The 25,491-nt window shown below is 34.5% G+C and overlaps 1 protein-coding gene across 1 annotated transcript; it reads left to right on the top strand.

Annotated features, from left to right (window-relative positions):
• LOC149571169 (oxysterol-binding protein-related protein 4C-like) lies at window positions 1-23,515 on the top strand. The gene is made up of 7 exons (XM_089812734.1): window positions 1-471; window positions 602-787; window positions 876-1,121; window positions 1,255-1,351; window positions 1,716-2,010; window positions 2,089-2,191; window positions 22,908-23,515. Exons 1-7 carry the CDS (start codon window positions 316-318, stop codon window positions 23,148-23,150), a joined length of 1,326 nt encoding a protein of 441 aa, XP_089668860.1. The 5' UTR covers window positions 1-315; the 3' UTR covers window positions 23,151-23,515.
• Window positions 23,516-25,491: the final 1,976 nt, after the last annotated feature.

Below are 25,491 nucleotides of genomic sequence, written 5' to 3'. Positions count from 1 at the left end.
AGAAGGGGTTTCTTGAACCGATCGAAAACCTTGCCGTGTAAGGAAAAGACGATTGCCGGCAACAAAAGCAAGCGTCATATTAAATTCATTAAAAACAAGGCACAGCTTGGATGAAAGCCAATTACAAGTGACAGGCGTCCAATTGCTCGACTATATTCCGTGCCACCGAACAAATATATACAAGGAAGTTTGGACGTTGGGTTTCCAGGAGGTTGGTCTACGCTAGTAAATATAAAAAACCCAGAAAATGTGTCGCTTTGCATGTAGAATCAACCGATTTCATGTTGGTCGGCATGTATTAAAATATTAGGTGTGATGATGTTATTTGAGTTCAAAATCTTCCACGTGGTGGAGGGCTCATGCTCTGAAACAATTCTTCATGTATTGTTTTGCGTATTCTGCCAGCGGTATTCTCTACATTTTGGTTGGTTTTTGCCCTACGGGACACACGAATCCATTATAGTATCAATGGTATTGTTTGGCTACTTTAGAATCTGACACAGGCAAAATTATTTATACCCATATTTACTTCATTTAGATTATCAAATTTCTCGGAAGATCAAGTAAAATGAAAAACTTCTTGTATTGGCATTTTGAACAGGGGGCAACAAGAATTGATAGCTCTACAGAAGCTTCTGCTGGTGTTTATGCAGTGCTCACAAGTCCATTGTCCCTTGATGGCGGTTGGAGATATGGGTTGGAAGGGCAGAAGCAGAAAAGCATTGTAAGCAGAGTTTTTGATCTATTCAAGTGTATCCGACCCGGCTCTGATCTAACCAAGTTCCAGGTATTGTGTAATTAGCTTATTGTGTATGAATACTTGGAGCACAGCTGGTAAATGTATATTCTTTGAATGTTGAGAATGGATGTTGCAGCTGCCACCGCAGTTCAATCTGCCCAAATCACAGCTCCAACTGTTTGGGGAGAGCGTGTACTGCTATTCTGAAGACTTGCTAGGCAAGTGTGCACGAGGAGAAACTGCCGTGGAAAGGTTCAATTATGTGGTTGCATGGAGTATCTCTACCACCAGGCCTGCAATCTTTGGGAAAGCTCCATACAATCCCATTCTTGGGGAAACTCACCATGTCTCCTCTGGGAACCTTAATGTGCTTCTTGAGCAGGTATGACCGAGTAATTATCTTTCCATGAACCCTATACTTTCTTCAGTGAAATAGATTATCATTTAAGATATCTGGGTGAAATGAGTAGACATACAATAGCTGATGAAATTCACAATGGTTATTTGAAAGGCAGGTATCACATCATCCACCTGTAAGTGCTTTGCATGCAACCAATGAATCCCACAACCTGGAATTGAATTGGTGGCAGTGTCCTCGACCTCGATTCTATGGTAAACAGACTTGAACAACTAGTACTTTAATATATGTTTTTCCCTTTCTCATTTGTTCTGTCAGGTGTTTTTGTTGGAAATATGTACCTTAAAGATCAAATAAATGCAAAGGCAAGTTCAGAAGACTGTAAAACCTTGATACCAAAAGACATATTTTCTCTCTATATTTAGAAAAATTTATAACCACACGAAGCAAGTATAAAGCTAAGTTCTCTATCACTTATCTTATGAATATTTGAACAACTTAGACAAGCACATCAGTATGCATCAAACCTGTTGGAATCATCTATTAACCAACGACTGTGTAGGTTACAGTTATAATTAAGTATTCTGTAGTTATTCCAAGTTCTATTAATGGGTACAGGAAGATCAGTTGAAGCCACAATCCATGGGAAAAGAGAACTGAAGCTGCTGGAATTGGGTGAAATCTACGAGATGAATTCTCCTAATCTACGTATAAACTTATTCCCCTTTCCAACCGTTGAATGGATTGGTAATGTAGAAATACAGTGCAAGCAATCTGGATTGAAGGCGAACTTATCTTACAAAGGTAAATCCTTTTTTGGTCTCAAGGGATCCAACACTAGAATCTCTGGAAGCATCGGCCGATGCTTCCCTGCTCAAGATGTACTTTATGAGCTACATGGAGATTGGGATGGGTAAGCCTATATATACTTAAATACAATTGAATAAATTTTCTACAATGAAGCATCATATAACAATGTTATTTATTGCAGAAGTGTCACGCTGAAAGACATTGCCACTGGAAAGATGAGTGTAATATACGATGCAAAGGAAGTCATTTCAAATTTGAAAACTCCCATCATTCATAACGAGGAGGTAATGTTTTGAATCCCATCATTGGTCTTTGTGAGTTCCCCTGACCTATTTTGCAATATGAAATGAGAAATGTATGCTTTCTTCGCATCTTAGGAACTGAGGAAGCTGCACATTAACATTTATATACTTTCATTCCAGATCTCTTCATTATTATAAGTAATCTCTGGTCCCTCAAAGCATCTTCCGGTAATATTAGCTAGGGTTGCCAGTATTTGAGAATTCATATTCTGCTGTTATGAATATTAGAGAGCTCTGTTCAGAACTCTCAGTGAAAATCGATTTAATACTTAACTCATAGACAAACAGCCATGGTAAATCAGAACACTTATTTTGAATACAGAAAAGTAAAAGAGCCTTTTGGCAGCTAACACAGCTAGTGCATCGAATATGATGTATGGGACTCCCTTGGGGAAATAGATTGATTTTTATCACTATCTCTCATAGATGTTTTAGTTTTTGTGCTCCTCAAGATTTTAAATTATAACAAAGATTGAAATAAAATATGCCTTGCCAATTTGCATGAACCTGGATCCTTAGCAATCAATCCACTTGCAATGATCTAATGCTTTAAGCATGCTTGCATGACATAAAGATACCAAGGCTTCCGATGGCTTTGGAATAGATTTGTGGCAAAATAGAGCAGCCCTGAAAGTGCAAATGTAGCATTCCATGATTGTAGGATACATTGTCTGTTCAATGAATCTGATTACACAGATGGTAAACATAATATTTGGCACACTATAATCTCTATTTGTCTTTGCATCTTTTACCCACTCACTGGTATCTAGCATAAGGAAAATTCAACAATCTTCTGTAAGGTAAGAACAATGTCATACCCTCCACACTTATCCTCCACACATAAGTGTCAAAGAGACTTTTCTTATTGGCGAGTCCTTCAAAAATAAGGTTGTGCAGAAAATCAGGACAGTGATATGATCCATAGGTCCTCTTACAGTTCCTTGGAAGTCCTAGCATTTCAAGATTGAAATTAGATAAATCCAGTTGAGTTGAAGCAGAAGAAAAGATACTATTACCAATAATAAGAATAGAATGGGGTTTGAAGAAAATGAGGTCATTGCCCATGTTTGTTGTCTTGAATTGCCCATGTTTGTTGTCTTGAATTATGGACCCCTAAATGGTAGCAATTAATCCATCATCATAATTCCTACCACAATCTGCTAAAACCACAAGAATATGAAGACAATATCCTTCTACTGAGAATTTTTTATTCGAATGCAATTCCACATGTTCAAAACTCAAGAGCTCCAAGGTCAAAAGTTTATAAAAACAATCTACTTGAGAGCTATTGAAACTCCCCAAGCCTGTTATTCTTGCTAACGCTGCTCCACTTTAAACAAGACTGCCCCAACAGTGGTAAAATCATGAAAGGGTGTGTTTCCAAAATAACCAATTAAGATCAACCTTTTATCTCTGGCATGCTCACTCCTTTCATATAGCTAATCTATTCCAACCAAAGTGAGCCTGGGCCACTTCCTAATGGTTGGTATCTTCAAGATCACAAGTGTTGCTGTGGTAAAATCTGGCTTTCCTAAAGTTATCAGATGCTTTTCTTGTTTACCGTTGAATCCACCACCACAAATAAGTGGGAACTGACACATAAATGTCATCTTCTGGGAAAAATTAATATTGGAAACAAATACGTCTTTTCTCTGATCCAAGTGAAATAGTTTATTTTTTGATGCTTGAAATGTTCTTGTCTATCCTTCCTTATTCCAAGTCAACCAATGCACAAATGCCATCTTTCTCATAATAGATAATACATGAGAAAATGGGATGACCTTTGGGCAGCTATGACTGATTGTAAGCTTGTCCAATAAACAGTCGAAGACTATACTATATACATCTAGGCCGCAGCAATATGTATCTTCATGATTAAATCATTTTCAGAAATGGGACGTGTGAAGCTCATAGAATTGAGCATCATATACCATCACCATTTATTATTTAAGTTCCAACTTGATATTGAATCAAGCTATAAAATAATTCTTTATGCCTGATTTTTTTCCCACTTTTATATTATTATTTATTTAGTGTTTTTTTGTGCTATTGCTTATTTGTTCTTGTTGTTGTGATTATTTTCCTTGTGGTACCCTTTGGTGTTTCTGCTGTGGGCTAGCTTTTTGTCTTTTTCTCAGCAGTCACTTCGACCCATTGTTTGCATTGGACATTAATAATTTTATCTCATCTTATCTAGTTATATAATGAAAAATTAGAATCTAAATTATTTTGATGTCCAGTAATTACCAACGCATTTCCATAGTGACATGGTATTTTAGTTCAGGGATCAGATTAAAAGCCAACACAAGCACTAAAAAAGGAGAAACTCCTTTAGAACTATTCTAGACCATAGAGGCTGTTTATCATCTCAAAGTCATGTTCTTAAAATGGAGAAAGGGATAAACAGATTCAAACATACATGGGAATTGACCAAGCCTTGATGGCTGTTAGTCCAGATGGGAGGTATACAAGTTTCTGACTCGGTTTCTATTCTGATGACATAAGCAGTCTTTAAAGCTAGAGCTGAAAACAAAAGAAAGAGGAAACAAATCCACAAAGACTAATGGACAGTTGTTACCTTAATCTATAAACTAGAATAGATATTCTGTACATTAGATGTCAACATAAAAATGTATAAAAGAAATGAAATGTTGTAAGCTTTCAAATCATCTAAAATGTAATGCATAACTGAGAGTAAACACCATGCATAATTATGAAGGCAAAGGATTTACCCTGGGGAAACCCATGTGTGAGACAAGTTTTCAGTAAGTGTAGGCTATAACTCACTTAAAATCTGCAACTTAAACAGAAAATACAGTCCTAGGCCACTTTAGAAAATGACTAGCCAGAATTTCAGGGGGGTTCAGTCCTTAAGAGCTCTTAATACAGCTGTCTCAAAAGTGAAATAAGCGTACAATGACAAACTATATACTTAAAGTAATAACTATAAAATCTTGTGGAGTGCTACCGATTCCCTACATAAGCTCATTTAAAATCTCACAGTTAATCTATATTTTCATTTACAGTAGCATAGTTATGCCTCACAAGCCTATAGAGAAGTTCAAAATTTGTGAGAAGTTACCCTTTTTTTTGTTTGAATAGCATGGAATATTGCTCTTGACGCAGACCAAAATGGCCTTTCTCAGACACAAGGTCATTTTAATAGTACGACTTTTAATAGTTATTGACCAAACTCTGGAAGGCATAACTTTTCGGCGCCAGCTATTCTCCAGACAGAATGCACCAAAAGTCAATTTTTTTTCCTTCAGATCTCCAAAAATACAGTGATTTTTTTTCTCAAATGTTTTGCTGTTTTCGATTACAAAACATACAGATTGTGAAGAATAAATGCTGAAAATTTTAGCAAAATCTGTTGTGTTTTCGATTTTTTCAATTTTGGTTAAAGGTGCATTTTGTTTGGAGGATAGCCGTGTCCTAACTTTTCCATGTGAGCTTGAAGTGGAACATCATTTTAAATTTAAATTGCATAGTTTGTCACAAGGAATCTGAACTGCTAACACAAATGTCCTCTAGTTGTGATCAGTCTGCTATAGAACCGAAAACAAAACAATTGGATCACACCTCCCTGATATGGAGGCGTTTGATACCCAAAAACATAGAAGGAATATCTCTTTTGGAAGATGACATGGCTCCCATCTCACCTTGCACCATTCCAACCGAGTTTAGAAAATCGTTGTCTTCAATAGTATGCATGATTTTCCAATGCCAAAGAGCTTGAACATGAAGGAACTTGATCAATGTTCCTTCTTTTTCTTGAAGGGAATAATCTTGGTGCTTCTACTCAATGTACTCCTTCCATGTAGATTCAAGGTCTCAAATGGTTTTTTTCTTCCCTTTGTATGCAAACCACACAAAGCTCTTGCCACCTTTGACTAAATGAGACTTGTTGGCCCTTTAGTAATAAACAAAATTTCTTTCAAAACATGTAGAGGATGTGAAACACAGATCCACTTCCATCCAAAGGAAGATCATCTAAAACCAATATTTCAACAAATTGGAATCAACAACAAATTTCAATCTACTTTGTCTACTTGTATGCAAATTAGCCTCTTCTTTGATATGACCCTCAGCATAAAACCTGGGGTTTGATAAGTAAGTAGACCAAGTTTTTTAATCAGCTATTATTCATATGATTGGCTTGTGAACAAAAAATAAAAGATGGATCAATCTCAGCATCATTAATTTGAATTTTGATATCAATCAATTCTTATTATACCAAGAAAGTTAAAAAACAAAACTAACCTTCTTTGTGGCGTGAGAAATTCAAATAACAGAAATCCATGTCAGAAGTACAATCAATCTCTTTATCCTTACTAATTACTATTCATTATTTGTAAGGATACAATATTTCATTCCCTTCTTACTTAACTTTCATCAAGATGAATCCATATAAACATCTTTTGCTACAATGGTCACAATAAAGTTGAGATTACTCGTTGGTATTTGTGGGGTTTTCCTTTTTTATCTTGGCTTCAGATCATTCTCTTTGGAGAGGATGAAGGGTTATCTACTTAATATAGTGAGCATGGGCAAATGTCTCTACCATGCCCCCCAGTTTGGACAATAACACAGGCCTTTGAAAATGGCTATCAAGTCTTTAAATGTACTTCATCAAGACCTCCTCATCTTGCACAGCTTTCTTCATTTGGAAAGCTTTCACAAAATTTACTAGTGCACTCTTATGTGTTTTGTGTCTATGGAAAGATAATATGACAAGATGTTTGTCAATTAACTTCTAAAATTGATACCATGTGACATGTGCTAATTGAAACTTGCTTTCTCAGAACCATAGAATCCAAGAGAGTTTCAAAACAAGTTGAAACATGCTTCACTGATCTCAACTTAGCAAAGGAGATCCTTTTCTTCCAAAGTAAGGGATTGCATGCTAAAGTACATTGTCAACTGTGCTAAACATTGGTCAAGTTTCTATGCAGCTACTTCTTTGAATTATAGAATTTGAATCTTAGCCTCTGCTTTGAATAGAGGTCCAATAAATTATTTGGAAGGCTTGTATCATCATGTGAAGACTATTTGGCTCCATTCAAGAGCGATTTGTCCTTGCCCTTGGCAGCTTCTCAAGAATACTTCTTCTCCACTAGAGTCTCCATTAAGCTCTTCCAGGTCTCCATTAACTAAGATGATGAGCATGGGAAAAATTCTCTGCTATATCCACCAGTTTGGACAGCAACATGGGCCTTTAAAGATGGCTATAAAGGCTTTAAATGTACATCGTCAAGATCTCATCTTGCACTTATTTTTCATTTGGACAATCCTACAAAATTCAGTAGTGTACTCTTACACATTTATAGCTATGTAACGTATGATAAATGTTTTACAATTAACTTTGTAAATTGATACCATGTGGTATGAAATAGGGAAGCTGACTTTCTGAAAACCATAAATATAAGAGACTTTCAAACCAAGTTAATATTTATTTATTCTAGAAAATGCAATAAAGGAAGTGCATTGTTCCCTTTTCTAAAATAAGATTTGATAATAAATAATAATTAAGAAAATTAAATTTTATAAATTATAATAATAAAATAGAATTACAAGTTAGTGAGTTTAATGAAAGAGAGGCATGTAGTGAAGAGTTCCGACTCCCTCAACATAATATATATAAAAGGGACAAGATTTCATTTGAAAGGGGACATGGATAGAACAAGGAAAATTGTAAAATGAAATATGGATTAATTGTGTTAGAATTGGAGAAGATTTCAGATGTAAACCTAAATTAGAAATAAGAGTAACAATTATGATTAGTGAAGGGATAGTTGAAAAATGGAAGATACACGACTCTTTGGAAGATATATTAAGAAGATGTAGAGTGCATATGGAGGGAGCAAGACTTTATATCAGACTTACATTTGCAGGTATGCAAATGAGAAAATAGAGGGAAGAAGAAGAGACAGCATAAGAATTAATTGATTAAGGGAAGAAGGAAGGAAAGGGAAGAAAATAAGTGACTTTTTAAAAGATGAAGGGTTGTGACTCTTTCAAATTTGCAGTGAATGTGAGAGGGTGTGATCATTTAAAATGACAACCATGTTGATGAGGTGTGACTCTTACAAAAGATATAAAGGGGAAGAGGGATCAAATGGAATGGAGGAAAAGGAGTAGATTAGTTCTAGAGCAGATTTAGAGCAGAAGCATAAGGAGGGATCTGAAATATGATTTGAGAAGGAAAGAAGAAAATAAGATATGTAGATCTAGAAGAAGAGGATATGCACAGATTTGAAAAGCAGTAAAGATAAATTTGAAAAATGAGAGATATGGGAAGGAGATACGATATGGAGATCTAGAAGAAGAGGATATGCAAATCTTAAATGGGATATGCATAGATTTGAAAAGTAGTAAAGACAGTTAAGATAAATGAGAGATAGGTGGAGATTTAAAAAAAGTGAAAAGGGTAGTAGTTGTCAAAGAAAGAGATAGGTGAAGATCAAAGAAAAAGTGAAAGGGGTGGCAGTTGTCAAACAGAGGCATCTTTTCATAACCAAAGGGTTTAGTCCTTTCATAAGGGCATTAACAAATGAAACAATGTGGTTCCCAATTCTCAAAGGAGATTTTTTTTTATGGAGGGTCTAGACCTGTGAGGCAACCCAACGAGGCACGGAGTCTGCAAGCTACCAACCAGCGAAGGCCACAACAAAGACGATTTAGGAACCTGATACGGGCTCACTCGTGCCTAAAACCTCTTCGGCTTAGAGCCAAGGATTGAGGGGCATCCATGCCATCAAAATCACCTAGGGCACGATCCCACCTCATCCCTTATGATGTCGGAGCCTTGCACTCAACAAGACTTGATCCCTGGTGAGCTCTTTGTGAGCCATTCAACTTCACCAGTAGACCAAGGGCCCATTAACAAAGGAGATATTCAAAAGAACTTCATTTGAGAAAGTGTGACATCCTGTCAATATTAGTACCATATAATATAAATATATAATAAATCAATAAAATAATAAAAATATAATTATAATTTATTATAATCATACTATAATATTGCATAATATATTATTGCTAAAATATGAGAATTAAATATGATATAATATTCAGATTAATAATTTATAAATAAATATATTATGCAAAAATAATAAAATTAATATGTATATATTTTATATTAGAATAGTTTATAAAGCTGCAAGTACATTGACTTAATTGAGGTTACTGTGCCCCAAAGATGTTTTTTCCCCTTTTAGAACCACCTATTTCACTAACTGTTTAAATATTGCAAAAATGGATCTTCTTGCTACTGCAATGTGTATATTTCAAAATGGAACATATCAACACTAGGACTGATTACTGCACTCAGTAATTACTGCAGACTAATTTCAGCCATCTGGTTTACCACCTTGTTCATTGTGGAATCTTCCATACATTCAGCATCACCAGGTTCCTGTTCACCATGTCGAGCTAATGGAAAGGCCTCCTGATCATCTTGCAGTCCAGTGTTCCTGTGAAGATTGTTTTCTTGCAAAAATGTATCCAGCCTTTCTTTTTCTTTTTTGTTCAACATATCAGAGTAGGTTTCAAAATACTGCACTGAGTATACATCTTCCTTGAACAACACCATGGCTCCCTCTCGGATCAAAGTCACGAATCTGTCTGTGAGGACCTCTAGCACTGTAGAGACTTGGGACATGATGTAGAAATGGGTGAAATAAGATTAAACCCAGTAAGTACCCTCTTATTGAGTTGGAAAATATCTTCATTTCTCCTCTTCCAAATAAACCATAGGATTTCCATGGTAAGAACAAACCAAAACCTATTCAAACTCATGGTTTCAACAAATCCAACAAGAATTTCTTGCCAAGTAATTCCATAATTACAGTTCCAAAAAGGAAGTTTGCCAAGAAAAATACCCATACTTAACATGCAAGTCTACATTTCAAAAAGAGATGTTCAAAAGACTTGAGATGACCACAAAAGGAACAACTGCCAGAATCCATCCCCGAAGACCCCAATCTAGTCCCAACAACAAGCTTTTTAAGAAGCAAAATCCATCTAAAACAAACTTTCTTAGGTTAAAAGGGGTAATGCCAAAACCAATCAAGGATTATGTGCCATCTAGATTGTGACCAACCAAAGTTCCACCTATGATTGATCCAATTAATGACAACCATTGTCTTTCATAATATTATTAATATTAAAAATAATATCAATATAATTAATATGTTATATGTTATTACTAATATAATTCTATAATCAATATAATATATTTTATATAATGATTATGGAAAGACATGACTTTTAGAATGGAAAATACATACATATATATATATATATATATATATATATATATATATATATATATATATATATAGAATAAAAAACTTTGAGAAACCATCATTCAAAGAAGGAGAAATAAAAAGAATATATGTAATAATTCTTCGAAAAGAAAATTGAGAAATAATTAAATTAAAGTTTCAGCAGGGGACATTACAATTGGTATCAGAGCTGGTTCTCCTGCCAGCCTCTAAGGTTTCACGATTTTGAGGTATTTTAACTTATTTGAGAATATAATTAGTTCCTGAATATTTAAGTCCTCTCAAGAGAATTTGATATATGTCCCAAATTGGACGAAAATGACAAAGTTTTCATAATATACGCTAGAATAATATTTTGAAAGGTTATACAGATTGATGCATGTAGTTTGTAAAATCACTAAAATAAAACATATTGAAATAATATTGTCAGGCAAGTCTTCATGGAGCAATCTTTTTTTATGTTGCTGAAACTTTATTGATTTTGACCTATTCAAACTACAAACTACAGGTGAAGTATGGAATAAAGCCAGACATCCTGAGCAAGAACGATAACAAGGAAAGACAAAGGAAACAGAAGAGACCAGTAAAACTACATACAAGATAAGCAAAGTTAGCGCTGAGTTGTGGTACGGAGGAAGGAATATGCTCTGTAATTTACAATGGAATGAAATTTTCCTTTATCGCTGAGCATGAGTTGATATTCAAGAAAATATAAATGCAACAATATAATGTGCGGAGAAAATATATGTTTTGACTATTGTTTTCGCTCAAATATATGAGCAAAGAAATGTACTATAGAAATTGTTCAAATCCTTGGGAAAATATTATTACTCAAGATGTCTGTGACTCTTCACTTTCCTTTTTGGCATTTGAATTTGATATGATTATTGAGTGGTGCCCCAAAACCAAGTTGGTGATTACAAGAAAAGGACATGGTGATAAGAGGAAAATATTGAGAACCTGCTGTAAACAAAGTCTTGCAAGAATAGGATAATCGGGAGGATTTTTGGCTTTAGATGGGAATCCCAAATTACAGTTTTAGACCATCGTTTGTCCAGACCTACATTTTGGGAACGAAATGGTAACTCCTGCAAAATTGTTTGGTGTAAAAGAATATTTCCAAATATTTCTGTTAGTTTTCATACTGAGGGACAAAAGTTGGAGCTATTATTAACGATGTAGATTCAATTCCAAATCCCATTTAAGCGCCTGAAGTGGCAGTTGAATATGCACCAGGTTCATATCTGGAAGCCCTACTATTCTAAGGGGGATAGGAAGTTAGGGCCGAGTTGATTGAGGATGAGAGGCAAGAAGATATGGTGTCGCCCCTGGTCCAGAGGAGTAGGAAACCTAGGTAGAAGTCAAAGATGGTCCTGGTATATGGTTATGGCATAAGTATTGCTCCAACATTAATCTTCAAATTGGAACAAAATAAAATAATGTAGAAAATATATAATCCACGAAAGGTGCAATAAATATCAAGAAGAGCTATATGCTTTTTCCTGCAATGGTGAGACCAAATAAGGACATAAAAGAAATGAAATATGGATTGCAACATTTGATTGAGATTCACAGAAATAGATATACAAAGAAGGAAGGAAAAAAATAATGAAGAACAATTAAGAATCAAATAATAAATAAGTTTGGAATTACAAAGGGAATACGAAAATATAAATGGAACATAGAATTAGAACTATTCTAATTAGATGGAAAAATAAGATGATGTCAATAAAATCTACTTAAAATTATTCTAATCAGATGGAAAGTAAGATGACATCAATAAAATAAGAGATGCCAGAAAGGTGGAAGATGCATATAAGGAATATTGATCAAATATTAAATATAAATCAGAACATACAGTAATAAGTGGTTAACTTTATGTAATATTAAGTTGTCGATATGGAATGTATTCAAGAAGAAAAACATAATACATAAAATACACCACCAATGCAGAAGGAAAGATTTTGTTAAGACATGCATCTAGAGGTAAGCATGTCATTTTTTAATTTATGTAAATAAGCTAGAAGAAAAGAATTGCGATGAGATATGGGAAAGGCTTGTGTAAATCCAACCAATTGGTCATTTCGAGATGGGTAAGGATTGACATCCCTGTAAAATGCCTTGAGGATTAACCAAGATAGGATTAAGTTGCCTTGAGGTTACTCCAAGATGGGATTAAGGGCTTGGATCCTCATAAAACTTGAGGAAGACAATTGAGTTTGGTGTCAAAGCAACCTATTGCATCTTATCATTCTTTCTAGACGAGAGTTATAATCATAATAACATGACCTTTTTAATTCACATATAGTTTATTACTTACCTATAAAAGTAGCTTCAGAAGAGAGAACAAAGGTGTATTTAGACTAGTACAACCGATCAGTTATTCCTAGATGGGTACGGATCAGCGTCCTTGTAAGATGCCTTGAGGATTGACCAAGATGGGATCAAGTTGCCTTGAGGACCGAGGTTTTTCCAAGATGTGATTAAGGGTTTGGATCCACAAAAACCTTGAAGACCGTTGAGTTTGGTGCCTAAATGATTTGTTTACATTCTAAGTAACAACAAGAGAAAAACAAAACAAGCAACTTGCTAAGTAGGCCAACTCGTGTGAATGTGTAAACACCGCTATTGAGACCAAAGGGGCCAAAGTTCCACTCTTGGACTTAGTATGGGATCGGCTTTGGAGTTCACATTTTCTTTGAAACGTATATATTCACATGTGTACTAATAATCACTTGTGGTGGATTCTATCGAAGAAGTAAATTTTGTAAATCATTTTCTTGACTCTAGTGAACTGTATTATGTGTCTACATCGTGTTTGCTTTGTGTTTTCATGCGTTCATGTGTTTGCTTTGTGTTTTCATGTGTCTGCTTCGTGTTTTCATGCATTCATATGTCTTCTTTGTGTATGCTTTGTGTTTTGATGCATTGTGATGTATACTAAAATCCTCTTGCGTCCAATTATATGCTTTGTATGATGGTTCTATATGAAAAGTTATGTTTAAATGATCTATTTGAGGACAAACAAAATCTAAGAGGGGAGGACTGTGATATCTCCATCAATATTAATACCATACAATATAGATATATAATAAATCAATAAAAATAATCATAATATAATTATGATTTATTATAATCATACTATAATATTGCACAATATATTACTACTAAAATATGAGAATTAAATATAATATAAGATTTAGATTAATAATATATAAAGTAAATATATTATGCAAACATATTTAAAACAATATTAATATTAATAAGAAATATATTCGTTATAATTAATAAAATATAACTATTATAATCATTATGAAAAGACATGACTTTTAGAATGGAAATGTATATATATAGAACAAAAACTTTGAAAAACCATCATTCATAGAAGGAGAAATAAAAAGAATATATGAAATAATTCTGCTAAAAGACAATTAAGAAATAATAAAATTAAAGATCCAGCAGGGGACATTACAGAAAGACATTAGAAGGGGAGATCATTTGCGACAATAATGTAATATTCTCAAAAGCAGCAATGAAAAATGATGAATCAAATCTTATGAAAGGTGGCGACCCTGTCACTTGTAAATTATAAAGGGGAGATCATTTTGAGCAAACATCAATACATCATTACTCATCAATGGATCACACAACCAAACGATCTTTGAATCAGAAAAGAGCTGAATCGAACAATCTATCAACTAGCAAGGATCAGTCCAACAAATTGAACAAATAAGCAATCAAATCATCATCATTTAACTCATGTCTTTGAATCAGAATTCAATCAATCAATTCATCATCCAAATGTCAATCAGAAAACACCATGAAATCTTTTTTTGCCTCTTTAAGGAGGTCCTACAAAACCACAGTTAGGGCATAAAATAATATGCAAATGAAAGCAAGAACCCTGCATAATAACTTGTGAGGAGCTGTTAGGAAACTTGGAAATCTGAAATGAAAGCTAAATGCAAGCAAATTAAAATAAGAGACTTGGACTTTGGAAGCAAGTGAATTTGGGCGATACTTTGCAGATTGGCAAAAAGTCATATGATACACCTCACAGAAGCTAGATTACACTTCAGGTCTGGACGATAGTGGTGTTAGAGCGAACGATATTCTGCCAAAGATAAGATAAGATAATAATATTAATGTCCAACAAAAAACCAAAAAGGTTTATGGGACTGGGCATACAAACAAAAGAGTTAGCAACAACTGGATCACCAAACAATGACTGAAAAGAAACGATATTTCATAGTAAACTTAGGTGATAGTCCAGAAATTGGCAAGGATCGCCTGCCAATTATATGATTAAAAATGTCGCTCTAGTATACAACAAAATGTAGTATGATATCCTCCTAGCAAAAAATAAGAAAGATGAAGCCACGACAAGAGAATGCAAGAAAAATAAGAAATTGAGCTAAACCCTAGAGTCTAGCCCCATAGTAGATGGCAAAAATATATGTCAAAAATGTGACACACTTCTCTAAGACATTCTATCCAAGGGATCCAATAGAAATCTTGATTCTTTGTGGTGGATATCACATATGATGATATCTGACGATATGCCATAATCATAAGTGTCTCTAAATCCTTTATAGTGGATAACACATATGGTGATATTTGACGACATGCCCTAAAGGTAATCCTTTAAATTCATTATGGTGGGAGATTCTTGTAATAGTTTGACATGCCATAATGGTAGGTATCTCTAAATCCTTTATGATGGATAACACGCATGGTGATTTCTAATGACATGCCATAATCGTAGGTATCTCTAAATCCTTTATGGTGGATAAAACATATGGTGATATTTGATGACATGCCCTAAAGGTAATCCTTTAAATTCATTATGGTAGGATATTCTTGTAACAGTTCTTGACGACATGCCATAATGGTAGAAATCCTAATTCTTAATGGTGGATAACACATATGGTGATATTTGATGACATGCCATAAAGATAATTTCTAAATCCACTATGGCGGTTATTGTATATATATATATATTTCCACCTAATATAAGCCAATTAGGATTGGCAAGATGAAGGAGAGTGGTGATAGGACCCCACAATAGGTACGCGACCTCATATGTATGACTCATGCCATATGAGGCCAAGGGAAGGAGGCTTCTAAGGTGCCTCATTAAGTCATCTGACCTTATTGCTACTATGGTTGGGTCACCCTCAAGTCAAGTCCAACGATGTATTTAATTGATTTATATCCATTTTGCATGCTATTCTTAATTTAAAGAAAACTAACTATGACATTATGATTATAAATAAACCCTAACTGTGTTTTAGGATTTCAAGTTATGTAATTACATAATTAAGAAACCCTATACATGGTAAACCTTAGCTATAATTTTGTACAATTGTGATTTTAGGGAAAACTAGGAAGGACATTTCATGTTTGTTATTGTATACCTCTAATTGTACTAACCATTGGTCAAGCTTCTATGCATCCTATTGGTGTGAGTTTTTTTCCACTACAACATGCAAAATCGACTACTTAATATTCCAAGATGAAATACCAAACCTTTGACTCTCTCTTGAATAAGGATGCTCATATGCCAAGCAATGTATTTGGACTATGTGATCAAATGAGATAACCTCAAGGTTCCTTCTTATCATTGACTTTAAACTCAATTTTATGATGTGATAGGTTGGTTATCACAAAAGGACTTACGTTATTCATTCAATGTATATCAACTACTTCTACAACTCCAATCACTACCAACCAATAAACTGTAAAGAGATAAGGTTTAGAAATTCTATCTAACTCTAAGAATGTAAGATAATGTTGATGATGGGGTGAGCCTCTAACCAATCCTTTCTTCACCGTGTTAACTAGGCATAGGAGAGTGCTAGCATCTAAGGACGTGGGAATGATTTTCAGATTGTCAATATTTATCCAAATACCCCATGGAAGTGCAATCTAAGTGAACTTCAATAGAAGTTAAACACTCACAATTTAGGCCCAGACTAACCATACAATGTTATTTACAATTAGCATGTACCAAAAGGCATGGACATTAGCTTTTTCATTAATCACCATTCAATAATATCTTCCATCCATCTACTTCTATTCAACATGAAATGAAATCTAATCTTTGTGAGGAATTGAAGCTTTGTGAGGAATTGAAGAATCTATGCGATACTCCAAAGAAACACAAATAATCCACCATGAAGACCAACAATGAATCAACAATCACTTTGATAGTATTATGACATCAATTTGAACAAGTCTCCTCGTACCCTACTCTCTCTAATATTAATTGATTCTCCTCTCTCATGAATCTAACTCCAACCCTACAAATGAGAAGGCCTTGGCCTTTTTATAGTTGTTCAATTACAATGAAGGGCCAAGATCAATTCCAAGACCAAGGGCCAGTGGAGGAGAACTCAAAGCTACGAGCAGATTTGCACATCCGCACACAATAGGTGCACCAACTTCGGACGATGCTGATCCCTTCAGCATAGTTCTAGGGACACCACCTCTACTTTATCTTAATTCTTTTCTTTGATATATGAATGCAAATCATCATCCTTATTTTGTGTTTTTTGTTCCGAACATTTTGTATCTTGTTGTCCGGTGACGACTTTCTTTTGGGGGGGGGGGGGAATGATGTTATCAAGAAATTGGGAAGTTAGACAGTTTGGCATAATTGAGGGAAGTTATACAGGTGCAATGAACCCCCTTGGGTACTATATGTGTGAATCCTCTTCATTTGGAAGGATATGTTGTGCATTGGAAATGTAATCTTGTATTCAATGGTTAATGAATACATAAGTTGCTTCTGAATTATCTACAATTCCTATGTTCAATATCTTGTTCTATACTTACGCATTAGTTCTTGTTACATTGGAGGGTAAAGACTCCACTCAATCTTTTTGTGGACTTGAAGTTGCAAAATCATGTGACTGCTTTGATATCACGTGACTTCTATATAAGGATGGATATTCCATACACAAGACAAGAAAGTACAAATTTAATTGAAGAAATGTTGTACAATTGGAAATTAAGTAACATGCACTGCATTAATGTGAGCAAATACCATGCACAAATAAATATAGAAAGGAATTTGCTTGGAGGAAACCACATATTGTAGAAAACTTTAGAAAATTGTGAGCTACAGCTCACTTGGAATCCACAACTTTAATAACAAATAAAAGTCCTAGGTCTGTAAGGCATATACCCAGCCTGAATCTCAGTGATTTCAGTCATTAAAACCTCTAACACAGCTCTCGCATGACTCAAATTGTAAAATCAGGATCTCTGATAGAGACACAAAATAATATTGCAGATTGAATTGATTCAGATTTACTTACAAATCTGATTATATATATACTGTGCTGTTCTGATTGTGCAGATCTTCGAAACTGGACAGTAATGTAGAATAGATGAACATGATTTGATTAATGTCTTTGTTTGCAGGAGAGAGCAATCGTGCAGACTGAGTATGCCTTGTGAATGATATCAGACTGCACGATGTCTCCATGTTAAATATGTAAAGTGTTATGTCCCTGTAGAGACATGACTCTACGTGGACATAATGTTTGACCATAACATAACCGATCATTCAGTGTATAAACAAATACATTCAGATTGCTTCTCAACCAATAATCATTTGGTGGTATTTACAAATACATTCAGGAAGCCCGATAACATAATTCTCTCTTCTTATGATAAGAGCCCGATTAGTTAAGTAATGTCATTTATGAATATATCTATATATATATATAATTCTTATAAATAATATAAGACATAAAACAATTGTTCATGTAGAATCATGAATACATATACTCAATATATTGAGCAGTTCACTTCGACTGAAGCTATACTTCAACACAAATTACTTTTCAATGGGGAAGTGTTTACTAGTGACTATGAAATGCTACATATTCCCCCCAATTTTATTCATAAAATCCTTCGAATCCTACTCAACTTTTGTTCCTTTGCATTTACAATAGTGGACTTATGCTTATAAGCCCACATGGAAGTTCAATAGTCAAAGAAAGAAGAATTTCGATGCTAAAGGATATTTTCTTGACACAAAGTGAATTCAACTCTTCCTAGTAGTGTGCAGTTTGGACACTTCCAAAATCACTACTGATACTCCAAACTACCAACTGCTGGCAGCTTTTATCCTCCAGCTTCTTGAATTTGTAATATACTAACTCAGAATGAGATGCTGTATATTTTTAAATTGCATATTTTTCCTAATCTTGATTTGCAAGAATATCCATACTTTGGTGCCATGAAAGACCTGTTTTTGGTTGTTGGACTTGTAACAAAAAAGTGTTCTCAGAGCTATGGTCACTTCTCTATGGACTCTACAACAATAGCAGTTCCATAAATTGTAGCGGTTCCATTTATGTATCATACCTTACCCAATACATTCTGCTTGGTGAGAATATTGGAAGCAGAAACTATACCATGAGCAATCAACATGATTATGAGTCTGGAGCCCATATCAAAAGGCTCAGCTGCATTCTACATGAAATGTTTCTTTTGCTTCCACTGTTATACAAAGGTTGTTGCAGGTGACTGCCAGCACCTTCAGGCTCAGATAAGGATGCCTATTTTTCCAAAGTGGGTTCCTGAATATTTGGGATGAGAACTCAGAAGCAGAGGTTTTCATTATGCTCAGTGATTCCCAAAACGCCCGTGCTTATGTAGTAGTGGATTGCTAGTGTAGTAATGGGTTTTTGAAAGTGAATTTATAGACATTTGACAAAATATGCTACTTAATTGTACCATCCAAGTTCCCAATGACCAAAAGTCATTCAGTTGCTCTTATCAGAAATTGATAGTGAGTGTACCTTATTTTATATCATGTAGATAATATTTTAAGCTAATGTCTAGACTCTAAATATATGCTACAAAAGCAAAGTAACATACTGGTACAGTCTATACCAAGAAGATCTGTTGGAGTTTGCAACCTTGTACTTAGAGCCACTGCTCATTTAGATGAGCTTTGACTCAAATCTAGGACTTTCCATGTGCTGCTGGAGTGCTCCACCAACCGAAATACTAGCCCATTCGGTTTGGGTGTGGCTTATTTCCAATCCCCCCGCCTTTAAGCCACACTACAGGTGCTTGGAGCTTCTAGCCTGGTTGTTGTACCACTTGATAGAGCTGCTGCTCATTTGAACCAGCTAGGAGTCAACCTAGGACCTTTCATTTTCTGCTGGAGTGCTTTACCAATTGAGCTACTGGCCCCTCTTGGCCAGCCCATTCTTGGTCTGGGTGTGGCTAATTTCCAACAAGATCAAGAAAAAATGACAACTTATGCCTATAAAATTCATATAAAGAAAAGAAAAATCTTCATTTCAGTGGAAAATCAGATGAAACTAATTTACAGTTGCCCATTATTCTGCAAAGCTTTATACGAGAGTGAAATGTTTTGCAAATTACAGTTAACAATCTCGAAATTCTTTCGACAAGTCTATTTAGTGGATATTCCACATCAATTGCAGTTCTGACAAAACATTTTGTTTGAAAACAGTACTTCTGTCTACTGAATAGGCCAAAATTCGCATATCCGTATATCAGGGCAGTTGAGCCGCAACAACAGACAAAGCTTTAAATTATTATTAGAGAACTTGTCCCATTTTAAGGCTCCTAAGAAACCATACATTCAGTTTGTGCCGCCAACTAGAAGCATCCAAGGCTGGTTTTTCAAGCTCATTTTGCATCCGACCTACACTAACAAAACAATGAAATCCATCAGTTGATGAGTCCTCGAGGTAAATTTTGAAACTATTTTGTTTCTTATGAGCTTCCAGAGATATGTTGCATCTATCAGTCTATCAGAGCAGCTACAATTGAATGCTCTGACAAGAGTATACAGGAGCTTTTCTATGCATCCATATTTTGGAAAAAGTACCGAACAGGTAAATTAAACTGCACATCCTACCAAAACTTGTTTTTGCTAATCATTGGATGTGTCTATCTAACTTGTTCCAAAGCTCCCATATTGGTAACAAAGATTCCCTTGCTTTATAAAACAAGGGCATCTGCAAATATCTTCTTTTGCTAATTAATTATTATTTTAAGGGGCGCAATGGAATATCAAATAGGATGAGCTCAAGTGTCAATTATCAGGTCTTTCATGGTAGAGACACATTTTCAAATCCCAAGGAGACATGTTACATGTTTAACTGGTAAACTACCACATCCAATTTTTTGTTGTATTGTATACTCCAGTGAACTAGCCCAGTTGAATATTGATTGTGGAGATAACTGGTGGTTATGGTATCAAAGCTGATGACGAAACCATCAGCTTTGTAGATATCCAGGAGAGAATGCAGTCCATGAGATCACATCTTTCAGAGGCTTTTGTTTTTCCAATTCGTCTGCCTTTTGTGTACTGCTATATTGTCATTCATACAAATATCATGACCATATCAAATAATGCTTTGCCTTCAGTAATTTTTAAGGATCTGCAAATGCTTTTGCAAAAATCCAAGCTAGACACACATTGGAATATTTTTCAGTTTGCCTAAGTGGATGGCCATGTATTTCAGCCAAGGTTGCATGGGTACTCGTACCCACACCCCTGGTACTCGTACCCACGTACCCAAGTACCGGGTACACGTATCCCACGTACCGGGTACTCGGTGGAGAGCATCATAGCTAAGGACTTTGATTAAGATTCTGATTTTTATTTTTGGTTATTTATTTTTGTATTAGCTTGTTGTTTATCAAACTTAATTCAATACCAAATCAGTTCGAAACTTTGATACTCATTAACAATAAACTTTATCACTATTCAAGTCATAAGTTTATCATTTGCAATATGTCATTGTCATATGATTTAGGATCTTCTTGTTCATGTTTAAAGTCTGCCTTCTTTGTTATGCATCTAAGCATTTATCATGTATTATTATTTCAAACATATAGCAAATCTGAAACTGAAAACAATACATTACATTTGCAAACTTTATCAGTGTTCTTGTTTTGAAAAACCATTGTCATGACTCATAATTTCAGATTTTTTATAAATATAAAAGTATATTTTTAAAATAAGTTTGACATACCCAAGTACCTCCGTCCCCTATTATGAGAAATACTTTAAACATTAAACATTCAGCAATAGCATATATATATATGTATATTATAATTTGACTTATGGCTCATATTTTCAAATTTCTTGTTTTGAATGCTCACTCATGACATATATTTTGATTTTTATATTTTCTATAAAATATTAATTATATAGAAAAAATTAGGCATACACACGTACCCCCATTCCCTATTTTCAAAAATATGCGTACCTGTACCCATTCTCGTACCCGTTCCCGTTCCCGTACCCACGTACCCGTGCAACCTTGATTTCAGCTATCGTGGAAAACATCGTCATCATTTACTAAGTTTGAATAAGAACCACTTCTGAAAGTTGAACTACAGCTGTTTGATTCTCCTATGAGTAGCTTGATTCCAAGATTTACGTGGTTATACATATTTAACATAAGGATGTTGATTTTGGCTTGACACCAAGAGATTGCATTCCCTAACAGATACCCAGGGGTTACTCATAACTCCAAATTCGGTTCATTTGAGAAGATGATGACTGAGTAGAAGAGTTTACATGTGCCAGTATCATTTCCACGTATCCAGTATTGATTAAAGTTCATACATGACTCATTTCCTTGAATCATTTGTCGAAAACTGTATTCCATTAAAATAGACCCATCTTTTACATAATTACAATGGCAGTCACCAGAACAACTGTCTAAGCAATTACCAAATTATAAATAGTCAAGGATCTCCATACCCTTATACAAAGTATCCTTTGGCACATATGTTTTTGTGAAGCCTTTTCTTGTATATGAGTGCCGAGAAGATGCATTGCAACATGTGTTCTGTATAGTAGATATCCTTACCTGAATATTTTCTCTTATGACGGTTATCAAAAACCACTGTTTGAATTGAACTCCATTTTCTTTTCTAAAACAATAGACACAGCACACGATTAGAAGGATACTGTTTGCATTTACAAGGGAATTCAACACAACAGGAGGCCTGTAACTAACGATTAGGGTGCTGAATTACTGTCATTCACATTTGATACACCATCACAACTGTCAATTATGATCTCTCTCCCTTAAATTCATAATCACAGAGCGGGGTTTCATTCAATTTTAGGCCATTCCTTATTATTAGCTTGGTGCAGGTTTTGCTTCCTTATTCAAGTCGTTGCCTAATGAATTGTGGTGTAATAGTAAGCAATACCACATGCTCATTCTTGACAATTGTCATTTTATTTCAGCAATATTACAAATTAATATCTGAATGTTATCAGTTTCTCTTGAACAAATTTAGTATTATTTCTTAGAAATAGATATAATTGCTCCGCATCATATGCTTTGATACGTATAAATCAAGGCTAATATGTGAATGGAATATGATAGGGAATTGCCCCAACAGAATCAGCTTTGGTTTGGTCGGAGGTGAGCAAGGGAATGTTGACAGGAGATTGGAGTAGCGCTGCAGAAGCCAAAATAAGAGTGGAAGAGGAACAAAGAAACCTTAAAAGGCAAAGGGAAAGCAGTGGAAGAACGTGGAGTCCAAAGCATTTCGTTAGAAAAGAAGATGGATGGGACTATTTGCATAGTCCAAGATTTGTTCCACATGCTCCCATTATTGTACCATGAAATCTCGAATGGTGTTTTATGCACCCATTTATCGAGCATCATCATTATGTCAACAAGTGTTCGTCATGATATAAGTATACCTTCAAATATGAAAAGAAATATTGTTAAAACCTTAGACCTAGATCAAATATTGTTAAGACCTTAGACCTAGATCAAATATTGTTAGACCTTAGACCTAGAACATTATATGTATCTATTTTCTCTATATTTGTATGATGCATTTGTTGGAAGCAAATGCATCATACTAATAATGATTTAGGTGTAAGGCTATACAGATAAATAAACAAAAAAAAATTTAGAATGTATAATTAAGGTTTGAGATTGAGAAATATAAATTGAGAGGTCAAAAGGTGCTTTATTTTTTATGATGCTGAATGCTGTTAGCATTGATGAGCTGGTTGTGTAGAAGAGCTGGTTCTGTAGAAATGCTTAAAAATTGGATCTTAGAATTTTGGTCTCACATCTAGGTTGGAGAGAATATATCTGATCTTTCCGTGATATCTACTATATCTTTTGACATGACATATCTGCAATTGGTTTTGTCATGTTCTGGAATGGTTTTGCCTTGTACAACTTTGAATTATTTGCACGTGTATTGGTACCTACACTCTGTGATTGGTGGAACTTACCCTAGGGATTTTGCTACATGAATGTTTGAATGTGAATTATCCTTGATCCTAAGTAAGACACTCATTGTTTACAAACAATTTGAAGATACAAAAGACACAAAAGGAGTATGTGTATGTATAGTTGTAGTGTCAAAAATCACGCTCATAATTCTCATTCTATATGGCACAAATTCTATTGTTCATTCTCCTAGCATCTTGAAAGTGTAGTTTTAATGTCAAAAATGGCTCATAATTTTCATTCTATATTTCACACCCATTCTTCTGTTCGCTCCCTTAGTATGTTTCAAGATGCACTTAATGTCTTTTTAAGTGTTAGGTTTCTCATTGAGTAGACAACCTAGTCCATTTGCAACCTGGAAAGCCTAGGCCACTAGTTTACTTTTTATTAATTTTGTAATCTTTTATGTAGTCTTGTTGGCACTTGTTCATGCATCTAAGTCAAGTTCCCTTAGTATATTTCAAGATACACTATGTTTCTTTTAGTTCTCTCCCTCAATATGTAGACAACCTTGACCACTTATTTACATTATGTTAATTGTTGATATTCTTGGGTTTTGTTCACACTTGTCTATGTATACAAGACAATTTTTAAAATTTCTTAATCAACTACTCAATTTTGCTTAATAAAAATGTGTTTTAACTTATTTAACTTGATTGAAAATTCATTTTCATATCTTTTGTGATTCCCATGGATTAATTTTGGAGCTCCTTCTAGTGACATCTTAGCTTCCTATAATCAATGCATCCATTCTATTGAAAGATCAAGATATGTTCCTTTTTGACCTTTATGACCGCACTCCATTGCAATACATGTCTCCTCAAGAGAAAGGTGTCATTTCCACTCCTCCTCATGGTCCTATTGCGATTTAAGGTCAAAATGTTCTTCCATCTCCATTTCAAAATCACATACATACCTTCTAGGGGACGACACTTAAAGAGCAACAGTTGGAACACCTTGTTAGTGATGCTGCCACCTGCTTGTAATCAGGGAGCCCCTCTTGTTGTTGAGTAAGCCTAGTCTTTTTAACTTTCATTCTTGGTTGTTTTAACCTTAGTCCTTTAAGGTATCCCATGTTTCATATAAGAAATAGTGAAATTGGCTTGTTTAGAAGAAAAGTGTTGTCCACCTTTGGGCTCTTAGAATGAGAATTGTGTTTTTGTTAGTGAATTAGGTCAAATGTGAGGAAAAATTAAACTATAAGAGAAGTAGCCAGTGAAGTTTTGAACACTTTGACATGCTATTTTAGAAATTTTTATATTTAGCAAGTCTATAGCTATTTTTAGTAAGTCTCATTATGAATCTATATGCTTTAATTTTGCATCTAGACAAACTTCATTATTTTTAGTAAGTCTATTTTTGTATCTTCTACATTTCAAAATATGATTAGATGAAGAAAAAGAAAAAGAAAAATGCTAAGTCAAAGCATCTAGAATTGCAAAGCTCAAAAACTCTCTGGTAACATCCTTGAGAGTGCACAAAGTTGAGAAGTGCCCAAATCTTCACTTAATTTTAAATTTTTATTCATAGCCGTTAGACTGAATGAATTTTTCTTTCATAATCATGTGAAGTATGTAGTTATTTATATCTGTTGTATTAATTGTTTAATGAAGATGATTGTTATCCATTATTTGTCATGTGATGTTTAACAGTTGCTTGATTTGGAATTATGGTTAATAATTAATTTTTTAAAATGTTAATATGAAAATTACTA

The sequence above is a fragment of the Cupressus sempervirens genome, chromosome 2 (genome assembly GCF_028749045.1).
Source record: "Cupressus sempervirens isolate cs-2001-9-10 chromosome 2, ASM2874904v1, whole genome shotgun sequence".
Taxonomy (NCBI): Eukaryota; Viridiplantae; Streptophyta; class Pinopsida; order Cupressales; family Cupressaceae; genus Cupressus; species Cupressus sempervirens.
This window is presented reverse-complemented; position numbering and strand designations above follow the sequence as displayed.